Raw genomic sequence first — 22,850 nt, 5'->3', positions numbered from 1 at the left:
CAAGGAGCTTGCCCACAGCTGAGCTACAAGCTCAGGAGTGCCACATCCCACAAGACCAGCTCCCAATCTCCTAACTGCTTTCATAGTGCCCCCTCCCACCAACACCAAGAAGTACAGAGAGCAAGATATCAGTAAACATCCAGAGAAAACTTGCTGGGGGAACACTAACCTGAAGCAGGTAAGGTAGAAAGGGCAGCACAGGATGGAGGATGCAAGAGGTGAAGGGGGCTGAGGGTTGCACACCTGCAGGAAAATATTACGGCTGCATGCTTGCAGCAGCAACAGCCGTTACACGGAGCAACACATGCACCCCAGCGCACACACACCTCATTAATAATGTCTAGAGCTCCTAACACAACGTGCCAAAGAAGTTACCTAACCCGCAATAAAAACTGCTTTGGCCCCATCTCAGGTACAAAAGCCAACGCTCTTCAACTCGTAAAACGCAAAAAGCCCCCAGATGTTTATAAAACTCTGCTGGGCAGCTCAGTGCAAGCGGTGTTTACCATCAAAGCATTAGGGATCAAAACTGACCATCCAGCTGACTGGAACTTTGTAGCTGCAGTGCAATCCTCTCCAGCTGCCCTCAGCACTGTGCCCTCAAGCCCACCACCTTTTGTCACTCCAGCCCATCAAACACGTCTGCTTTCAGTGCGATGCCAGCACCTCCTACGCAGCACGGGCAGCTGGCAGGAGCTGTGCACACAAGCATATATGGATGGATGGATATGCAGGTCAGCAGAAGATGGTGCCTCCACACAGCATGTCCACTTGGACATCGTGGGAAGGCGAGACCTGGGCTTGCTGCATCCACAGGCTCCTGCTGTTTCCTGGGGACTCTTTCCAAGCACGGAGTGCCCACAGGCACCTTGTGGCACACACGGGCAGGCTGCCCGGCACTGCGCTGTGCTACACGCTCAGGTAAGGTACCTGAGGGCAGCACATGAGGCTTCATGGGGATCTCCCAGTGACAAACGCCATCCCAGCTCAATGGTTAAGACCAGGCCAAGTAAACACAGAGTATATTTATTGCTCCCAGGAAATGCTTTAATTCCCCACCCCTCTGCTTCACATTCACTCCAAGATAGCAGCAGCTCGCTGCGAAACACTCCCTCCATGTGGTGCTGTTAACCACGGGAAGCAAACGCACTAGCTTGGACAGATCATTATCCCTTCATGCACTGGGCTGAAGAAGGGGGTGGTAGTCTCTAATGATGCTAATTAAGTCCTTAAGTGTCTTGGTAAAAAAGCAGGTAAGACTTCAGCACAAGGCAGAATATTCCATTAGGGCAGGCTTCACCGTAGACACAATGCTGCATAATGGGATCCTGTAATTATGCCTGCACTGCAGAGACTTTTAAAAAAAGGAACCCTGTTTTACATTCTCTAATGCAAACAGCATGAAATGATGTTGCTTAGAAACCTTTACACTCCTACAGTGTGTGCAAAAAAGTTATTCCAGACATCTGTATTTAAAATAAAATTTAAAAACAATCCTACCGCACACACTCACATGGATCTTGGCTTCACGTTGAGTGATGAAGCCTATGAAATGTCAGAGGAAATTTAAATTAAAAAAAAATGACATGCATTTAAAAACTTCAGCAGCTTGTTAAGTCATTTCAGGTTATGTCTGGTACTGTTCCACCTCACCCCTTTACACAGGGCTCTGTCTCAGAGGACTGATGGTGCCATTCGTACCAATCCAGACTTGGAGGCTCCTAATCATTTCCCCAGTCATGTTGACCTCAAACACCTGGAAAACATTTTCTTTTCCAAAAAAGCCACGGGAGGTTTTAGTTGAGAACCAGCGTGCACACCAGAGCACCATCCAGGTCCCAGCATCCCAGGAAGACCCATACCACAAAGCTGACGGGACAATTTCACACACAAGTCAAGCAGCAGGGCACAAGACCCAAACCCTGCTTGCTGGCAACCTCTGGTTGGTGGGTTACATCAGGCAGAGAGCAGCAGGAGACTCTAGTGCCCCGAAGTTTCCTACACCAAAGGCAAGACAGTCAGATCTGCAGCAGCCCATAAATAGCATTTTACTAAGCACCATCCTGATACTTCCTCCTGTAAGTCAAGCATCACGTCCCACAGAGATGGCAGGCCCCACTGGGGAAAGCTTCATCTCAGTCCAAGTAGGCAGGCAGGGATGGGGCTTTCTGCACCCAGGAAATCAAGGAAAGCAGGGAGGAACTGTCAGCTTTGCTCTGTGCATCCAAACACCCAGCCCTGGCCTGAACCACCCCACCCTCCCTGGCACAGCACAGCCCTGGGAGCCCCATGCAGGGCTGCCACTGCCTCCCACCCACCCATCACTCTCCTCACCATCTCCTCCTCCTCTCCGAAAAGGTCACCCCTCTCTGCCTGGCAACGGGAACGAAGGCTCGGCAGCAGGCATGGCTGATCGATGCGTCACAGCTGCCACCACACTGTCAGGCTGCCGTGCAAAGGCCAGCAGTCACTCCAGCAGGAGCGGCCAGGGATGTCACAGACCTCAGGCGCAGGGATGTGCCCCACCCGGCTGCGCTGGGCTTGGCACGATGCAGAACGCTGAGCTGAGGCATCAGCATCTTTCCCCCCCTCCCCAACCCCAGGTTTCTGGTTTGTTATTTCCAGCTGGCAGAGGGGAACGGAGATAAGAGCTTGAGCCTGTATGCCTTCATCAGCTGAGAAACATGGAAATCATGAGGGATGCACAGAGGTGGAACCTCATCTCTGTCCTATAGGGAAAGTCTTTGCCAATGGGAGACCCGGGAATCGGCTGCTGTGCCTCTGGGACAAAGGCCTGACTCAGCAAGATTATCTGAACCATGACAACAAGGGCCCAGCACCAGGCAGAATTTTCAGCTCTGCTGGTACCCACTCTTTCAAGACTCCCTAGATCCTCAAGAATACAGTGGCCATGTGGCTCAGTCTCCCTTCAGAAGCACCACTTTTCCCTGTCTACCACAAAGAACCTCCTCATAAGAGCTTGTTAACCATTGCAGCATTTTAAATAGTGTACAGATACCTGGAAAGGTGCTTAGGCAGAACATGGGTGAGCTGCTGCTCAGAAATGTGGCACCTGCAGGTGTTTCAGCCTCCTGCCAGGGAGATCTTCCTGGCAGTGCAGGTATCTACAAACTTGTCCCTTTCTCCCCACACAGATGCTGAGGATCCAAACCTGGAGGCTCACTCTCCCTGTCCCCAAGCTTTCCAAATACACTTGCATCCCTCTGAGGCAGGAAGCATTGCCTCGTTGATCAACAGCTCTGCACAACCCATTCCAGTTACCTGAACTGGTTATTGCAAGTGGTGAGGAGCCAGACCATAGGAAAAGGAACAGAGCTGTTTAACTTCTTGGTTTTCTGCTGCTGTTACAGTCACAGGGCATGGATGGATCTGGAAGCCACAAATGTGCAAAGCACCAAATCACAAGTCTTCAGCTCCCCAGGTTGTCCCCAGGAAGCAGCTTTGCCTTTATCACCTCTGGCTATCACAGAATTGCCATCACCAGCATGGAAGTGAGGCCAGAGGATCAGCATCTGCACTGAGCAATCAGCTCCCTGCAAGAGAGCCCAAGGCTGGTCAGAGGAGAGGTGGCAGGAGGGAGAGCCCTACAGTGGAAGCACACAAACCACCAGTGACCCAGGGCAAAGGGCTGTGTCCTGGGCAGTCCTCATCCACAAGACAGCACCAGGAGCATCAGGAGCTGATGGAGGGATCAGAAAGGAGCTCACAGCAAAGGTACAGGGACAGCCACCATCCACAGACCTTTGAGGCAGTCTGCATCTGCTCTGTGCCTCACATCCTCCCTGCTGGCATGCAGATTGTGACAAAACTGCTCTCACCTGGATGCAAGAAAATCAATTTGAGGACTAAGATGCTTTAAAACCTCCTGGTAAAAAAATTATCAAGTTGTGAGAATTTTTATAGCATCCAGAAGACAGATGTTGGCCAGCTGCTGAAGACAGAAGGTTGGCAGATTCCTCACTGCACGATGCTCCTCTCCAACTGGAGCAAACTGCAGAAAATATATCCTTCCTGGGGGAATGCACACGGAGCAACAGGCCTGGGCAGCTCTCCTTCTGCTGGCTGCTCTCCTCCTGCTGAGATGGGAGACAACTGCCGTACAGGCACATTCTTCTTTTATCTTTGATTGTTGCTAAAAATAATTGATACAAGCTACGTGGCTCAGGCTGTTCTCACCATTGTTCATTGTGGGGTGATGTCCAGCTCAGATCGAATGTAGTTCCACATGCAGAGCGCTGCTGGCTCCCCAGGGCTCACACCATGCAGGAGCACAGTCTGTATCTGTCCTGTCCATCAGAGACACACGATGCTAAGGGCATGAGCATGCACACCAGTGATGCACCAGCTGGGATACCACCAACTGGGAGACAAGAGGTTGTGCCCAGAAACTGAAAGTGGAGATAAGGAGCCGAGTTTCCCCTCATACACACAAGCAAGAAGCTAGAAATCCTGTGATCTTTGAAATAAGAGAAAATTCAACCGATTATCCTTCATACAACATCACACCCCTCCACTCTGGCATCTGTAGAGCCACCTGAAATCTCAGCATTCACTCCCTGAATCTTCTGTTCATTATCAAAGCTCGAGTGTGAACCACAGCAACTACAGCTACTTTTTTCCCCCCCTAATCCTTGTATAGTGCAACCAACCAGTTGAAGAACAAGCCCAAAGTCTGGAAGATAACACTACAAAACCCAGCACACAGACAACCCTCATACATTCTCCAGAACAGACCTCAAAACACCAAGGAGGACCTGTTCCCGCGTGCGCTTCCATTTTGGATGGGCCCAGAGGACATCTCCCTTCTCATGGATAGTTAAGCAAAGCACAGGTTTCATCTGGCTGCCCTCTGCATGAACAGCAGATGTTTTACAGGGGGTGGGTGAATGGCCCAGAGAGATAAATTGAAAGTCTAAAATGGCTGTTAGACATCAGAAGCCGGATTAGCAGCACCTCCAGAGCCCATGGGATCACTCCACCTCCTGCCCCAAGAAATCAAGACTGTAACACCACTTGGGGCTATTCTGCTGCACTGTATTTAAGAACCAGTTCAAGAGACTCGATTCAATGCTCCCAGCAATGTAAAACATTTCCCAGCCATCTCCAGCAAAGAGTTAAACACATGCAACCTGTTGATTAATTTGCAGGCAACAAGCTTCACTAATAAAGCCCTGGGGACCTTAATCAAGCTGTTTGCTGGATGCCAGACCAAAGCAGGGAGATGGGCAAAGCTGTCAGGATGGATTAGTGTTTGCCCACTGGCAACATTTCTCCTGAATGAAAGAAAGCAGGGAAGGGGGAGGGGGGCACACACATAAATGCAGCCACAGAGGGGAAATGATGGAAATGATGTGCCTGGTGCTAGCCAGCAGCAGGGCCTGAGGCCGGATGGCTGCGGGAGCTCAGCAGCCTTCACAGGGGAGTTAATCGCAGGAGATGATTTTGCATCCTGGGTTTTACGCTCACCTCCATGGTCTGAGATTCCTTCCAAGAAGCTGGGAAGGAGCAATTATTTTTTTTCCTTGTTCTTTTTAAAAAACTTCTCATCTTTGGCCATTCAAGATTTATTTCCTGGCCCCTTTTCACCTCCTGTTCTGTGGAGGGCTAAAGGAAAGTTGTTTATAATTGAGCCCATTTTGAAGGGGTTTGGTAACGCAAATTGGGGTGAGGACATTTTGAAAATTCAGCCCAAGTAGAAAAAGGATCATTTCCTTTCATTATTACAACAAGGCTTGACTGGGTGCCTTTTTCTTCCTGCAGCATTTACTGTTCTGACACAGCACCTTCAAGGTAACACAGCCCAATCCAAGCAAACCCGCTGCCTTCCCATCCCTTTGCCAACTGCAGAGAACCCAGTTGGAATCAGCACTGGAATAAGTAAGAACTATAGATCCGAACTCTTGTTTCTGGTTATGTGCAGGGAAACTTTTCATCTTTTAAGCTGCTAAACTTTACTGAACTTGGCAGTCCCCTTGATCAGAAGTATGCCCTTATGTGCTGCCAGGGAGCACCTGTCTTGGTACCAGTTTACCAGGCCACTCTGAGGCCAGGTGGGTGTACAGAGCTTGTAAAACACCCAACTACACAGGAATAAACATAAAAGCCCAAAAGATTTTCTTTTTTTTTTTCCTCAACCTTAACTGACCAAAACAAAGGGGCAGAAAGCTGCTCAGCTGTGTGTTTCATTTGTGTCAGGTATGGTTGAATAAGGCCATCTTCCCCATCAGGTCTCTGCTGCTCCAGCCAGCAGGAATGAAATACCCTGCGGGCATTTCCACAGCTGGTGGAAATTGCTGTAGATTCACTCATATCAGCACAGCTTTGATAATTTACACCAGCCAAAGATAATCTTCTCCTGTGTTTACAACTCCACCAAGCATCACAAGGGACACAAGCAGGATGTTGACACCTCATGACTTGTACCCATGGATGAAGGGGACTAAAGCACAAATGCAAATGCAGCTGAGGATTAGCAAAACCAATTATGAAAAACAAGTAGTGGAAATAATGATTCATCAGGAATTGAATCAGATGTTGGGCCCAGTCCTGCACTCAGTGGATTTGGTGACGGCATGAGGACACTAGCCCAATGGAGAGGATTTTTAAAGCTTTTTAAATGCAAAAAATGCCCAGTGCTGGTTTTGCCACCCCACCTTTTTGTCTACCCTAAATACCTTTCAGACAGCTCAGGACCTTGGAAAAATCTGTGTCATCCTTCTCTCCCCACAGGTACCTGTCTCCCTACAAAAACTTAAAGTCAAGAAGAAACACTCCATGACATAGACCCCACATAGGAAAAGCTGTGTGAAACCATTGGTTGCATCAAGCCAGAGACTGGCTGGAGCACTAACAGTGCCCTGAACCAAGTATCCCTGCATAATTATTTCTCAGCAGATCTCAGAGCACTTTTGATACGCTTTAGAAAACACCAACTATGTCAACTGTATCCCTGGAATAATAGCTGGAAAACTTGGGAGACACGAAAACGTAGGCACCCTTGTTCAAGGTCACATACTCCAGTGAGGCCACTGGACGCTCTCAGCCACCACCTCTACCTGGAGGAGACACGCCAGGCATTGTACCAAGCACAACTCCAGCAGCCAAATGCCCTTTCAGTCTTAGCCAGTGCTAGAAGGATGTCCTCATCAGGTAGAGAAGACCAGCAACAAGCATACTCTGTACCTTGAACTAGAGAAAACCCAATAGCCAGAAACACCCTCTCCCCAGACAGCATTTCCATCCCTTTTACTGGGAACAGGATCAGATCTGAAATTGAGGAAGGGCTGGCACAGGAACTTGACAAGGACTATCAAACCCTGGGTTAGATCTCTTCACACCAATTGAGCAAAATGACCTTGCTCCATGAGCGTCAGCTCTCCATCTGCAAAGTTTCACTTTAAAACGTCACAATTGAACAATAAAGTCAAGTGTCAAGTGAGTCACTAACATAGATGAAATAAGAAGGCTCTACTTGAATCCCCCCACCCCACTCCAGGGTCAGCAGCCAAGATATTCCCCATCAGCTGCAGGCTTCCTGGATTGCCAGTGAAATCACAAGCAAAACGCCAATATGGCTTTTTTTTTTCCCCCCTCAATGTTCAAAGTGTGTGCAGTGGTTTGATTCCCACAGGCTGTAAATCCACCACCCCTTAGGTAACACAGACCTCTGCCAGAAATACGTTAGCGCTGCACTGACACACCACATCTGCCTGGCTGGTTCAGCCCTGCCGAGACCCTTGCCAAGGGGCCGTGCTAGCTTGTGTCCCAGGAATAATTCACATTGCTCTCTCTTGAATTAGGGGGGCTGGTAAGGAAGGGTTGGTCATATGGACTTGGGTTTTTTGCCTGCCAACAGGTCCCCAGTATACAGAGGGAGGGGGCTTCTGGCATAAGCTCTCATGTAGTAAAGAAGTTGGTGAGGTTATACTGATGAGCAGACTACACAGGATCACCAGAAAACAGGCTCCCTGGAGCTCTCTCACCTTCTTATATCCCTCTGATGAAGCTACTGCCCAGATCTAACCCATGATTGCAGCCCCCTTGGGTGCAAAGCTGCCTGGGAGAACCTTTGGTGAGAAGAATGTCCTTAAGGATATTCAGGCCCTTAGGAGAACCACCTAGTACCATGCCAGACACATGGACCAACAAACCATGTCAGTACCAGAGCCAACAGTGCGGTGGTCAGTGTCCCCAAGACCCTCAGCATCTGAGCTCCCAGTGCAACCAGTGCAGCAGGGTCCATGCTGCAACCATGCAGGTTGTAATCACTGATGAAAAGCAGACTTTGCTCATAAGTGAAGCTCAGGGCTGAGGTAACCTATCAGTCCCCTCTCATGGTCAAATTATTTGTTGATCACCATGGGATGGAGTCACAAGAACTGGGGGTAGGCCATGGGAAAGAGAACTGCTGTTCCTGTTCCAGCTCCATTCCTAGTTAATAGTCCCACGGGTCACAGTAATTCTGGAACAAAACCCCAGGCAACACTTTGCCATCAAAGAGGAGAAAAAGCCTGGCTAACCTAGAGTAAATCAATGGCAACAACTGAAATGCAATTTCCCAGCAAAAAGCCAGAATAAAGATTGCAGAGGGAGTCCATCGTAAGAGAGAGAAAGACGATTCAAGGGAGACAAAAATCAGTAGGGAAAGGGGATGGGGGGGAAATCCAATATTCAGAGCTCAGATCACACAAAGTAAACAGATGAAATACCTTTTTTTTTTTCTTCACTTAGTGTAGCAGAAAAATGATATAACAATATAGAGTATAATCTTACTGAAGCCAGTGGAGCAGGGCCATAAATTACAGCTGACAAATAGCTGAAAACAAAGTCAAAACCAGGAGATCATTTGCAGGAGACTTCCAGATGACTCTGTGGGTCACTTCGATCTCCAGCAGTTAAGGAAGAAAAGGAGGGTACAGAGGAAGTAAATTATTCATGTCAGTCAAGCTTATCTGTCACAGGGCTGCACTTCTCCTACCATGGCACAGTTCTGCCATCAATGGCCAGGCACAATCTGGAACCAGGCAGGAGATGAAGAGCTGGAATTTGGTTATTCAAAAAAAAAATATGCATTACCCAGGCTCAGCTAACAAACACTGACTCTCACAGGAATGTCTCCCCAAACCAGTTAAAAGATGTACTTTGTGATAACTAAAATACCAGATAGCAAGAACATCTCTACTGAAAAGTGCATCCAGGAATGGCAAGTCATTTAGCACGGTGCCGACGCCCAATAAACTAATTAAGATGCTAATTAAAAGCAGAGCACTTTCCCATCTGGGGTTCACAGTAGAGACGAGCTATACCCAGAACAAGTCTCACCAGGGGAAGGAGATGGGTGAATAAAGGAGGCGACTCAGGAACACTGATTGACAACGCAGTTAGATTTTCATGCCGTCTCTGATGAGACTCTTCACAATCGGCTGTTAAAGCAGCCACATAATCATGGGAAATAATAAAGAAGCAAATGAATTAGGGAGGGGATGAGGAGGAGAAATAAGCAGGCAGCCTCATTAGGGTAATTTTTTCATCTTAAAAGACCAGGTCCCCATGACGATCACCAGTTTATTGGCTCAGAAAACAGGCAGAGTGAAGAGGGGTTAAAACCCCCTCTCTCTCTCTCAAAATTATTCCCAAAGGAAAGCTGGGAAAACAAGCTGATAAAAGTGAAAAAAAACATCCCATTAGTTCACCCAGCAGCATGATTAGCACCCACACAGGAAGGGGTCTGGGCAGCTCAAAGACATCCCATACCCAAAATGGGTGAAAGCAACCTGGAAATAAAACAACTTGGTGATGCACCCCATGTGAGCAAAGGCTTAGGAGCCCAGTCTATTCCCACAGACACAAGTCCCAAGGGATGAAAGGAAAGCATTCACTTTAAAAAGACAGAGCAAACAGGTGGCAGAGTGAGTCCTAGCTCCCCCTTCCTCATCTCTGAGAAAGCCGCTGGTTAAAAAGTACACTGAGGCTGTGAAATGAAGGATCTGAAAGTCAAAACTCACTAAAATTCATGCTGACAATCATAATTCAGCCTTCCTGGATGCTCACCCTGCCCAGGGAACGGAGCAGGTGTCCATAAGGAGGGGGAGAAAGGATGCATTTAAGGGTACCTTTGTGACATCATCTTTGCAGCCTTTCCAAATGTTTATTTTTGTTTGGGTGTGGACAGGCTTGTTAGAGGAAATGATTTAAAAGACACCCTATAATTGCACAAAAGCTCATTGTGTTTCCTTGCAATAATCCTCCCATGAAATACATCACTCTGTGCGCCATCACCGCAGGGGTCCTCCAAAAAAAGCCTTACAGTGCCTGAGCCCAACCTGCACAGCTGTCTCAGGGCTGGCTTTCACCTCCCTTGTGATGGCATCCAGGCCACTGAGCTTAGCACAGGTCCCATGCAACCAGCTCACCCCCAGGCAGCAAGAAGAAAGCTCACTCAGACCACGTGTGACACCAGTTGCAGTCACATCTTCATTGAGAGGGCTGGCAGAGCCAAGCATCCATTAGCTGGTATTGGAGAAAGCCACCAGCCCAGAATAAGGTCTTGCAGAAGAGGCAGGGGCAGTTGAGGTGGACAGGGGCTATCTTGGGTGGCTTTTCTACCCCCTTCCCAGGGTTGGGGACCCACAGAGCACCCCAGGAGCTGAGGTGCAAGTGCCACTAGTGCCAAGCAGGGCAGCAAAGACACCCAGAGGCCATCTGCTCTCACCATAGCCCAGATGCAACAGGTCCTCCAGCACAGGGGCAGCCAGGCAAAGCTGATAACACCATATCAGTCCCCATGGCAAGCGATCAGCCAGGCAGACTCAAAGGGGGAAAAGCAGCACAATTATCTAAATGCAGAGATGATCCAGCATTATGAAAGATGCTGATAATAAGATTTTCCTAAGCACTGCTAGGGCATGTTACTACTGCCATTAAGACTGTCTTAGAAGGATTTGAATGACAGTTTGAGAGTCAGGGGCACATCATTACACCCAGAATTTTACCAGGGTCCCTTCTACCATCCCCTGAAGCATCTGAGATTGGCAATGTTTTGGAGAGGGCTCTACTGGCCCATGAGAAAGGATCTCTGCAACAGTCCCCCAGTACCTAACAAAAGCTCCCTCCCAGCAAACTACTATATTGTGAAAAATGTGGGTGGAAGGCGAAAGCAAAGGGTCATTTTTGGTTTCCACTGGCACCAATTATACTTCTGGCACGTTTATATGATTTTTTCCCATAATCAAGATAATGAGGTTAGGCTTTCTTTTTATTTAAACAAACAAAGGCTTATAATGGGTAGTCTGTGCTGTGCCATGTCTGGAGCCTCCAGCTTATCAGACCCATCATGGGACACAATTTTTGTTAATTTAAGGGGGGGGAGGGCGGGGAGTGAGGGGGTCAGTGAAGCCCACAGACCCAGCCCACACAGGTGGAAGGGAGGTCCCTCCTTAACTCTACTGGATTTAGCATGTCAGCTTTGACTGGAGACAACAAGGGGGCAGAGAAATGGCAGTCAGCAACCAAACAGCTTCTGCTGCCACCCTGAGCTCTGCTGGAGACTCAAGCACTGGCTAGCGATTCAGAGAGCAGAGGGAAGCCAGCAATACCCATCGCCAGCTGCACATTTCTAGACCCAAGAATGTACTTTTCCCAAAGATGTGGCCCGGGGGGTGATTCACAGGGTCCCTCCCTTGTTCTCTCACATCCTTGACCAGCTTAAGGGGATTCCCTGGAGCCAAACCCATGTTTCCCATAGCTGGATCTGATGACCACCCAGACCGAAGCATCCAGTAACCAGCTGGCGCCCACTGTCCTCTCCCCTCAGAGGAACTACGGATGGACACAGAAGGGTGCTGGCAGGAGGGCAGCTCAGGCTCCTTCAGGACTCATCTTTCCCAGCCTCATTCTCCCCATTTATACATTACTGGGGGAGTGAAGATACTTGACAGCTGCAGAAAAGCAGATAATTCTGCCTGCTGTGGATCTGTTTACACAAAAGCCACTGGTTTATGAGGAACAGCTTAGTCAAAGCACACAAAGAAACACCCTGCAATATTTTTGAAGGGGTTTTTTTTTATTGCTTTGAGCAGCAAAAGGTTAGAGACAGAAATAGAGCGAATGAAGCAGCTTAACAAAACAACTGCTTCTTGTTTCTCTTTATTCTGCATCTCCCCTCCCACCCTCTCATAAACCCCGCTTGCCCTCACCTCCTACCCCACATTTTCTCCACACCTAGTGCCCAGGGACCTTCCTTCTCCTGCCTGATGCTCTCACACCATCAGCATGACAGACCCGGCACCTTCAAAAACCCCACAGGGTGCTCAGCACAGCCCAACAACAGGACCAGGACAGCTCAGTTTCTCCACCTCAGTGTGAGGGAAATGAGAGAACTGAGACATCATCCCTCCTCCTCTTCACACTCTCCAGCCTTTTCCATTAGCCAGGCTGCTCCCTCTGCCCACACTCCTCCTGCTGTGTTCCAGCTTCACCAGCTCCAGGTGCTGCGAGGCACAGGTCCTGGCCTCATCCTGCCACAGCTCATCGCATGGCTGCTTCCCCCCTCCCCTTGCTCTGTGGGCATGCAGGTACAGCTGTGAAGTAACCCTGGAGCTGGCATCCCTGGTATCAGCAGGAGCCCAGAAACAGCTTTAAATCACCATATGAATGTACTGTTCATAACAGAGGAACTACCAGCATCCAGCTGTCTGACCCACAGCCAGAGCGAGAGGTCCAGTTAATCCCTGGTGAGCTGTGCTCAGTATCCTTCCCTCCCCAGCACCCTCCATACCTGAAGGGCTGTGACAGCTCAGCCCTGAGTTTTCACAAGGTCAGGGCTGGCTGCCACAATCCAAGCTGTTCCCAAGGGACAGGGACCAGGCAGCACCCCCGGTCACGGCCCATGGCAGGAAATACTTGGGTCATTGTTACCGCGTTTCATTAAGAGGGTTGTTTGTCTCAGCCCCATCAGCATTCAGCAAATTACAAATAAAGAACAAAAAACTCTGAAGGCAAAGAGTAGCTCAGGTCAGCCTGCTTTACCAGTTTGCACTACAAACCATGTTATCCCGGGCTGGGTAAGGTCAGAAACAGCTCCTGGCCCTACAACATCCCACTGCCTGTCCCTCGCTGTCACAGTCATGTTTGGCTTCAATTCCATCAGACAGGGGGGGTTCTCTGAGCTGGGGGCCAGAGCCATCCCTGCTGGGTGCACCCAAAATGCAGAGCTGTGTTTCCCCAGAGGGTTTTAGAGATTGAAGGTTTGAATTTATTGGCACGGGAGTGCCACATGCAGGAGGAGAGATGCACACACATTCCTGGGAGTTGCACTCTGCCACCTGTAAGGCTCCAGCAAAAAAACAAAACAGGTTTGACAGAACAAATTAATTCAGCATGGAGAATTTTTAAAGAGAGTCGTCTTTGACATACCAAAACCAGATAAATCCTTGCAGAAGATTACTTTAACAAGGCCAAGAAGTCCATCACAACACTGAAGAAAGGAGGCACAGGGAAGGCTTTAAAGCGTGTGTGATGGTTTTATATCCTTAGGCGTTGGGAAGGCAGCACAGTTCAGAGATGACAACAGGAATCCCAGCCAGGGCTCCTGAAGTCTCCCAAGCTTTGGGAGATTGCTGCAAACAGGGAATAGAAGCCCTCTATCCACAACAGGTATTATAAACTCCTAAGATAAACAGTATCATCTTATGCCTTAATTTCTTCTTCAATTAATCAAAACCAGCAGAATAACCCCACCATTGTGGATTTTCTTAAGATCTTGTCATGTAACACAACATGAATGTTTGGATAAGTGTTTGGGATGAGTGTTGTACCCTGAAAATGTAACGCTTCATAGAACCACAGACTGGTCTGGGTGGGAAGGGTCCTCAAAGCCCACCCAGTCCCACCCTTGCCATGTCAGGGACACCCTCCCCTAACCCAGGATGCACAAAGCCCCATCCAACCTGGCCTTGAACCCTGCCAGGGATCCAGGGGCAGCCACGCCATCTCCAGCTTTCCCATACCCCATTCAGGCTGTTCTAAATTCTCCCTAGAGCCTTCTCTTCTCCAGACTGAATGACCCCAACTCTCTCAGCCTGTCTGCATAGCAGAGGTGCTCCAGCCCTCAGATGATCTTTGTGCCCTCCTCTGGACCTGTTCCAATAGGTCCATGTCTGTCTTGTACTGGGGACCCCAGAGCTGGACACGGTACTGGGGGGGGGTGGTGTGGGGGGGTGGGCTGTCTCACTAGACTAGAGGGGGACAACCTCCCCCCTCAACCTGCTGGTCACACTGTTTTTTGAAGCATTTGAAGCAGCCACAGTGATATGGAATGTAGCATATATCATATTCCCATCCCCAGCTTTCCTGAGCTCAGGCTTTTTGGTCCACTCTAGCATCTCACTGGCAATACAGCCCTGTGGCCCTGCACCCAAACACCATGGGCATCTCCCCAGTAACAAACACTCCTTTGACACACTGCCTTCTTGGCTTTGCTGGTCTAGGGTTTTATCCTTCAGGGACACACAGGAGCTACTTTTCATAGCATTGAGGTTCTCTTGTAACTTCTAAGAGTAAAGTGTGTGTGTGTTTAAGAAAAGCATGGGGGCACGTGCACCTGTACCCAAAAAAACTACTCTGCCCTAACTCCTCAGAAAAGCTCTTCAACTATTCTGTAGGGACTCCAGGATCTCCAAATCCTGCTCAGTCTTCAGGCTGTCCCTCCACCTTGCAACAGGCTCTCTCCAGCAGGTCCAGTATTCATCCCAGTTCTTCCCTCTCCCACTAAGCATAGCACATCTCTGCTAGCTGTAACACCCAACATCCCTCTGTGCTCTCCTTTCCTCCTGAGGAATTTCCAGGCTCCCTCCCATGCCCCATCCTCTCAAACAACTTGTGACAGCCAATTCCCTTCAGCACAGCCTTTAGCAAGTCCTTTTATTGTACTCATCCTACCGCCAGAACAAAGACGTGCCAGGTTAGCAGCCTGTGTGACAGTTTTGTAGCTGCTTTCAAGCCCAGCACATGTTGTGACACTTTGCGTTTGTATTTATGGATCTCAGAGGGTTTTTACGTCTGTGCTCCCAGCATCATTATACAACCAAGGACACTGAAGGGTACCTACCGCCAGCCTAAGAGACTCAGCCAAGATCCAAACAGCAAGACAGAGCAGAGCCATGAGTAGAAGACAATGCCTCAACCTCAGACCCAAAAAGAGCACCCAGGAACAGGCTGTGCAGGTTATTCTATTGTACAGGCTGTAGCATACTGTGTAAACCCCATCTGAGTACTCTTCCACTGCCCATTTATACTACTCCTCCTTGCACTACAGAAGGGCACGTTAGGTTGCAGCAGCCAAAATCCTCCATCTCCCCAAACCCAAGCGTGTACCACATCTGACCTTTGCATGTATTCTAAATTTGTACTTAGAAGTGCACATTGTATTTCACTAGCCTTTTATACGTGTTTTCCATAGACACAATGACACAAAAGCAGCAGGGTCTGGGAGCCAAGCCCTGGAAAGACGGTAGCTTTAAATAGCCTCTTTGTCTCACTTTTCCTTGCTGAAATATTGCACATTATTTAGACTTGAGTTTTAGTTTTATCAGAGACCCAGAAATAGAGACAATAGAGGGCTGGGAGGACTTCAGCATCATTTTGGGACCTGAAGTTTCTCATTGCTTTCTGCCCTTTCCCATCTTGCCCTCCACTGCAGGATTTGTACCTGCATCCCAGGAGCCACCAGTACTCCCTCCTCGATGGGCTCTCAGACCCACAGGAATGATCTCTGCTGGAAAGGGAAGTACATGTGTGAGCACCATCACCTCTGCAAGTCGAGAGCAGGGTTGTAAAACCAAAGTTACTGTCCTTGATGGGGAAAAAGTCTGCAACTTTAACAGCCTTCAGGCTGGTACCCAGATGAAGTCAGAAATGGAAGGGTTTCTTAGTTTCTTGACAGTTCTCCCATTAATTTAGTGCTAACAGAAGCGATAAACATTTATGTTCCAGTTGAAGGCAGGAGCAGACATTTATAACTGTGCTATTTGAATGCCAAACTCGTTGAAAACTGGAGTTCTTTCCAGCCAGGGCATATGGATGCTCCTATTTAGGTGTGTCTAATAGCCTGCAGAGATGAGCAAAGAGCCCCAAACGGGAGTGTAAGGGGTGACACAATGGGAACACACCCAACAGGGGGATTCCCATCCCTCCTCTGAGCTGTAATTAGTCACCTCAGCTGGGTCCTAACACACTTTCCCATGGATTTAAAGCAAATAGAGTTCAGGTTTCTTTCATTTTATAATTTTCCTAAAAAGCAGCTGCAGAAGTCAGAGCTATTTGCAGAGGGTAGAAGTGTGTGGGCATTAACTCAAGGATACACCCTGGAGTAGTGGGTTTGCAGCGAGAATGATGCTGAGAAGAGAAAGGCTGAGCCATACTAGAGAACACAAGGAAAGAAAAGCAAGCACAAGGTGCCTTTGTTTGCCTCAGAGTAACGCATGGGCACCTACCCACAAAGGCATGAACCAGAATTAACCCAGACCTGCAAAAAGACATCACTACTAAGCACCAACTTAGTAAACCTCACAGCTCAGAGCAGCTGCAGGACACGGGGCTGCAGGGAATCCCACACCCCCAGACTTCTGCGCTGATGGGAAGCAGCACAGAGCACTGAAGAGGAACACACAACACGGCCTTTATATCATCACCTCAGTGATAAATCCACACAAAAGCTGTTCATTTATCAGTAACAATGAATTCTACCTGAGGCTACTGTGTACACTGCAGTCCCGAGGCACCAGCGGGCTGAGCATGGCACACTCTGCAGCAGCTTGCTGAGTGCTAAACCACAGCTCTGCAGAAGCGATTTGCTAAGGAGAAAACAGACTCTACGCTGTGAAATTAAAGTGTGTGAGTAAACTGTGCTCAACTTGAAGAGAACACGCTACTTCCCTGCCACCGAGCCCACCTAGAGCCGCACGCGAGCAGGGTAACTGAGAAATGGAACTGCTGTTAACCCAGGCATGCCAGGCAACGGGTGCAAACACAGTTCACCTGGGAACTTCCTGCTCTACAGAGTGGTTTGGTGGCTGGGCACAGCGACTCGGAGTAAGTAGGGCAGCAGTAAGGACAAAAGATGTGTGAGTAAGTTCGCAGCTGGGTGAATCACAAGGTACTAGCTAAAGGTGACACAAACCCACAGGAGAGAGGCAGCTTCGCCTCTGCTCACCGTCTGCATAGGTCAGCTAGGTTAGGGGCTGGTGAGCCCAGGTGAGCCCGAGCAGAGTCCCAGGCTCAGGGCGAGCAGCCGCCCGGGCACTGCCCAGCAAGGTCCGTCCTTGAGGGTTTGGCGCCACCTAAGCCCAGAAACGGTCTAGTTCATCCTTCCCACAGGCAGGGAAACCAAAACCTTTCTCACTTCAAAGTCTTCTCGCTTTTACAGCGCCAGGTCCTTCAGAAAAGCCTTCCACACAAGAAGGCATGTGGGAGCCAAGAACTAGCAGAAGGGCAGGGGAGACACTTGTGCTTGAGTTTCTCCACTAAAGTTAGGTCAGACTCAAAGATCTGGGGAACTTCAGGAAGGTTGCTGTGGCTTTTCCTTGAACTGCCCAGATTCCAAGGGCTCTCTTGCCACATATCAGCCCTTCACAAATTGCCAGTTCAACTGTCCCAAAGTTGCAGGAAGACCAACTCGGGATGGGCAAAGGGGTGCCCCCAAAAGCCATTTCAAGATGGTCATGGGATTCAAAAACAAGTCTCAAAGACCTGATGAGCCACCAGGAAGAGATTCAGAAAGGTACTTTTGGGGTTACTCACCAGCAAGCCACACGTGCTGACAACAAATACTACAGCGAGTAGGGCAACACTTAGAAGCTGGAGAGACAGAAACAGAGATGCAGGGTTAGAGGGGGGCTCTGAACTGAAGGATGGGGAAGGAAGGGCAGAAGCTGAATTCATCAGACCGCTGCTGCAGAGGAGCTACTGACAAACCAGACAGAAGCCAAGAAGCATGTACGTGCCTGACAACATTTGCAATCATTTTTGTGATATACTTCTAAGTACAGGAATACAAGCAACACCCTGAGCTCCAGTCCAGCCGATGCCTAACTGGAGGTTTCAGGCAAACAGTCAAAAAGTAACTCAGCCCAGGGCCCTGTACTCTGTGATGCCCTGTAACACACCCCAACATTGCAATTTGCTTTTACACTCAAAGGCCATCAACAGACTTCAGTCAGGGAACAATTTTTGAATGCAGATACAAGTGAATCGTATTATGCAAAGCAAACTCCCAGCGGCTTTTGACCTTGTTGAGCTGCACAAGATGGAAATAATTCAAAGCTCCTGCCACACTGAGAGGCTTCCTGCTGCTCAGAAGGATGCACATGGCTCCTGGAGGGGACTGCATTTGGCCAGTTGTTCTGAGAGAAGATTTACACAAAAAGAGCTGGAAGCTCTCATTGGACTCTCAATGAAAAAAGCATTTACTTTGGATCAAAAGATAAATACTCCTTGGAGACTTGCCCGTCCATCACAGACTTTTCCAGAAGCTAACACAGACCCTGGGATTTCCAGCCATCCTGTATGGACCTCAGGCCAACTCTAAACTGAAACGTTTCATTTGGGTATCAGCCCCCAGCCACCTCCACCCGAAACTATACCCCAGGCACGTCAGCCCGTTGTGATGCCAAGGCAGGCACCCACACTCTGAGCAGAAGGATTAAAAACACCCACCCAGTTACACTATGTGTACTCACACTACAGGTACCAGTCAAACTGCCACAAGCCATCAGCCTGTACCAGACACCTCAGGGAAAGGAACTCACCTTCCCCCCTCACAGGGGCGTGTGCACTTACAAGGAAGAACAACCCACCCTCAGGTGTGTCCTCCTCAGCCACCGGGATAGATTTGCTCTCCTGGGGACCAGCTGCTGCCTGGTTATTTTGTTTTCAGGCTCAAGCCCTTCAGCAACTCACTCCAGGGGCATTCACCCGGCTGCCTCTCCTGCCCGCCCCGTCCCAGAGCAGCAGTGCTGATGTTTTAATCCCGGCTGCCCTCTAGTGACAGATGCTCTGCCGGGACCGGGGCACCTGGCACAGCCCAGCTTACCCTGCTGCAGAGCCTGAGCTCAAGCCCCAACCCTGCTGCTCGGTATAGAAGACGTACAAAGGGATATTTGCACATTAATCGCGATACCTCAGCGACAGATCCAGTTTTTAAGGATTTAGTGGGGTTTTGGGGTTTTATTCCTGCTTTCTTCCCAAGCACTGGTACTTCAACCGTAGCTAAGGAGGAAAAGAGCTCTTGGTCCCCTGCCCCATCAGAACCAGAAATTCACAACAGTGGGTGGAAATGTAGTTGAATGCTTTCCCAACATTCCCTGTGCTTTATAAATATCCTAGGGCCAAGAAATAAGAATACTTTGAGTCACTACAGTGAAGGTTACTGATGAATGAAGTTTGCAGCCACAGCAGTAACACACTTGCTATTAGAGAGACTGTATATTCCCTTTCTCATCCCCAAGAGATTAGCCCTTCCTGCAGGGATAACTCTACATCAGAGTCCTACTGCAGGTGGAGCATACACAAACTGCTGGCCAGAGCATCTCTTTGCCCAAATTAGTGCAGACTGCAAATTGTACCAGCAGCACAGGATTCCAGCAGAAGAGGTGCTCAGCAGCTTGGATTTGTTCACATTTGGTAATCCGTGAGACCTCCCCATCCTTAACAGGGATCAGGCTGCAGAGACCACAGCACACAGCCCCTGTGGAAGCTGCATTGGAGAATGTGGGTGGCTTGAGCCTGGGAAGGGGGCACAGCTCAAACATCAGCAATAGGAGAGGTATGGAAATCCACTTGAGGTTTTGGGATTGGGACACAAGTAGTACTACTGGCTTCAGAAAGTGGTTGATTTGATCTCTGATTATACTGTGCAAATGGAAAAGTGACTTTACATTGAGAACAGGCTGAAGTTTCTATATATTCTCAGTCCTTGGCAATGAATTCCCCCTTGGCTCAATTCCCCGTAATCAGTACTGGAACTATCACCAAATGCATTTATTTACCTTCTGCTACACAAGCAGGAGTGCAGGGGTAAGCAGTGACAGTATGTATAACTGAGGTCCAACTTGCCTGATAGTGCATTAACTTTAAAACTGTTATCTTGGGCACAGCTTGGCAGAACCAGCTTTATAATCAAGGCCTTGATGTTTGGATTTCAAAACAGAAACCAACATTAGGGAGCAGAGTTATGCATCAGTTAAAAATAATCTTCCATTACAGAGCAAACATGTAAATCTGATGGTGACTGACTGCTCCAAAACCAAACACAGCATTAGCAGCTCCCAAGAGAAAGAGATTCAAGAAACATGAGAACCTGCTACAGCAGCACGTTCCCTGCACCCAAAGCACTCCATCATTAGGAGTGCAGCCAGCCCTCCATCCGCTGGGGCCAGCAACCCCCTGCCCAATAGCAGAGGTACTCCCTTAATGTACATACACTCCTGAACCCCATATTGCCCTACATGCCCGAGAGCAATAGCCAGCTGAAAACAAGGCTTAAGGGTCATTTGTGGGTTATTTGATGTTTTTATTCTGCCCACTGCCTGCAGTTACCCATTCCCTGAAGTGAGAAGCATTTACTGCAGAGTTAGGGGAACCCGCTGGACATGGGACAACTCGACCTCTGTAAATGCATTTGCCATTCAGGACAGAGGAGGGAAATGCAACATGTTCCAAAGGTTCCTGGCACAGCCCCAGAGGGACCTTTCCCTCCCCTCTATACCACACACCGTTACAGAGGCTCAGGCAAGAGCATCCAGCAGTGCAGTTTAACAGGTTACCCTGCTGCATGTAGTGCTGCTGAACTTACACATTAAGTAAACGAGAACATTAAGTAAATGACAACACTGTTACACGGCCACTAGCAAAAATACTTTGGGTTTCCCCCAAAGGGAGAGAAAACAAAACAAAGCACTTGAGGCTTTTTGCAAGAAGTCACTAAATCAGACCAAGCTATAAGCGACTGGAAAATTGATCAAGTTTCTAACATTGCCATTAAGTACTGGGTGTGAAGAATGACAATGCTTTATTTTAAAATGAAACTGTAGCAGGTCACATGCACCTGAAAAACAGTATGCAGATTCCAAAGGCCTGGAGTCAAGGAGAGGTTAACGAGGAACAAGTTCAGTCTTGTCAGAACTCAGTACTATACAGCAATGCTGGTAACGAGGATGATGCTTCACGTTAGCTTAGGTGTTACCCAAGACTTTCCTTATTCCCACTCAGGATTATTGGTATTCTGGAGCGCTGGCACCTCATACCGGTTGGCTGAGTTCAGTTATCAGCTCCCTTCAAATCCAGCCAACCAGGCTGCTGACTGTTGGACTTCTTGGACACGCACAAGACACATAAAAGGCAACGAGAACCCGACACCCCGCCGCACAGCCAGTGCAAACTCATTTGTTTTCCCAGGGCTGCTTTCCCAGCCCGAGAGCTGGGATTGGCAGGCGATTTTGGAGCGAAGGACTTTGAATCGCAGCGGGTGGATTTGGCAGGGCTGCTGCCCGGGCAGTGACTCCGCAGGATGAAAGTGCATTGATTGTCACAGTTCTTGTTCGAGGATGGAGGGGGGGAAGAAGAAAGCAACCCACACACAGCGATCCCGGGAGCTCGGTGCCGGCTCAGATGAGCGCAGGGGCTCAGACTCGCGGGTGCCCATCCTCCCCGCAGCTCACCCGCTCCAAGCGCCAACACTTCACCTGCCGTGCCCACGCGTGTCACCGATGCCCCTGTCACACCCTCCCCACCCCGAGGGACACCGCAGGGCGGCCCCTTTGGGTTTTATTCCAGCCCACAGCACGGCGATGTCCTCCCTGCATGCGGCACCTCCCGCGCCGGGCGAGCCCCCGCGCTGGGCATCCCCCAGCCCGGAGGGATGCGGGGAGAAGGGACGCGCCGCCCCGCACTTACCGATGGCGGCGGCACCGCGCAGGACGGACTCGGCGTTCCCCATGGCCGGGCAGAGCGGAGCGGAGCGGAACGGAGCGGCAGGAGGAGGCAACCGGGCAGCACCGCGCTCCCGCCGCGCCGCCGATTCGAAGCTGCCGCCCGCCCCGCCCAGCGCCGCCACCGCCAACCGCGGGCCGCGGGCGGGGCCGCACGGGCGGAGCGGAGCGGAGGGGCCCGGCCCGGCTCTGCCCGGCAGCGGGGCCCCCGGTTCCTCTCCCGAAGGAGGAGCGGTGCGAGGAGCTGTGCCGGCGCCCCCGTGCGCCCCTGTCCACCTGCCTCGGTGTCAGCCCGCAAAGGGAGGTGTCTGTGCTCGGGTACCCATCTCAGCTGTGAAGGGAGGTGTCTGCGCTCGGGTACCCATCTCAGCTGTAAAGGGAGATGTCCTCGCTTAGGTACCCATCTCAGCTGTAAGGGGAGGTGTCCGTGCTCAGACGCCCATCTCAGCTGTTAAGGGAGGTGTCCTTGCTCAGGTACCCATCTCAGCTGTAAAGGGAGAGGTCCTTGCTCAGGCACCCATCTCAGCTGTAAAGGGAGGTGTCTGCGCTCAGGCACCCATCTCAGCTGTAAGGGGAGGTGTCCGTGCTCAGGTACCCATCTCAGCTGTAGAGGGAGGTGTCCTTGCTCAGGTACCCATCTCAGCTGTAGAGGGAGGTGTCCATGCCCGTATCAAGTTGCAGAGACAGATGCCTGTACCCGTGCAGCCATGCCAGCCTGCAAAGGGAGGTACTTGGCCGGTGCACTCTTCCCCAGGTGGCTGTGGCCATGCCCCCACACCAACCCCTAAAGGCGGATGTTTTCCTACCCACACTCACACAATCTATACAGACCAGTCCTCCATGCCC

At 49.8% G+C, this 22,850-nt stretch overlaps 1 protein-coding gene across 1 annotated transcript in view; it reads right to left on the bottom strand.

Moving 5' to 3' along the window:
- Positions 1–22,012, bottom strand: part of NEURL1B (neuralized E3 ubiquitin protein ligase 1B) — a gene marked incomplete at both ends in the record, with an annotated part of 136,180 nt that extends 114,168 nt beyond the window's left edge. Inside the window, one exon of the mRNA XM_084268529.1 lies at positions 21,970–22,012. Coding sequence (XP_084124655.1) covers positions 21,970–22,012 — 43 coding nt within the window. The remainder of the gene's footprint in view (positions 1–21,969) is intronic.
- Between the last annotated feature and the right edge of the window lie 838 nt (positions 22,013–22,850).

This window comes from Gallinula chloropus, assembly GCF_964237585.1.
Source record: "Gallinula chloropus genome assembly, chromosome: 10".
NCBI classification, from domain to species: Eukaryota; Metazoa; Chordata; class Aves; order Gruiformes; family Rallidae; genus Gallinula; species Gallinula chloropus.
Note: the sequence above shows the minus strand (reverse complement) of the source record. Positions and strands in the feature narration are given on the sequence as shown.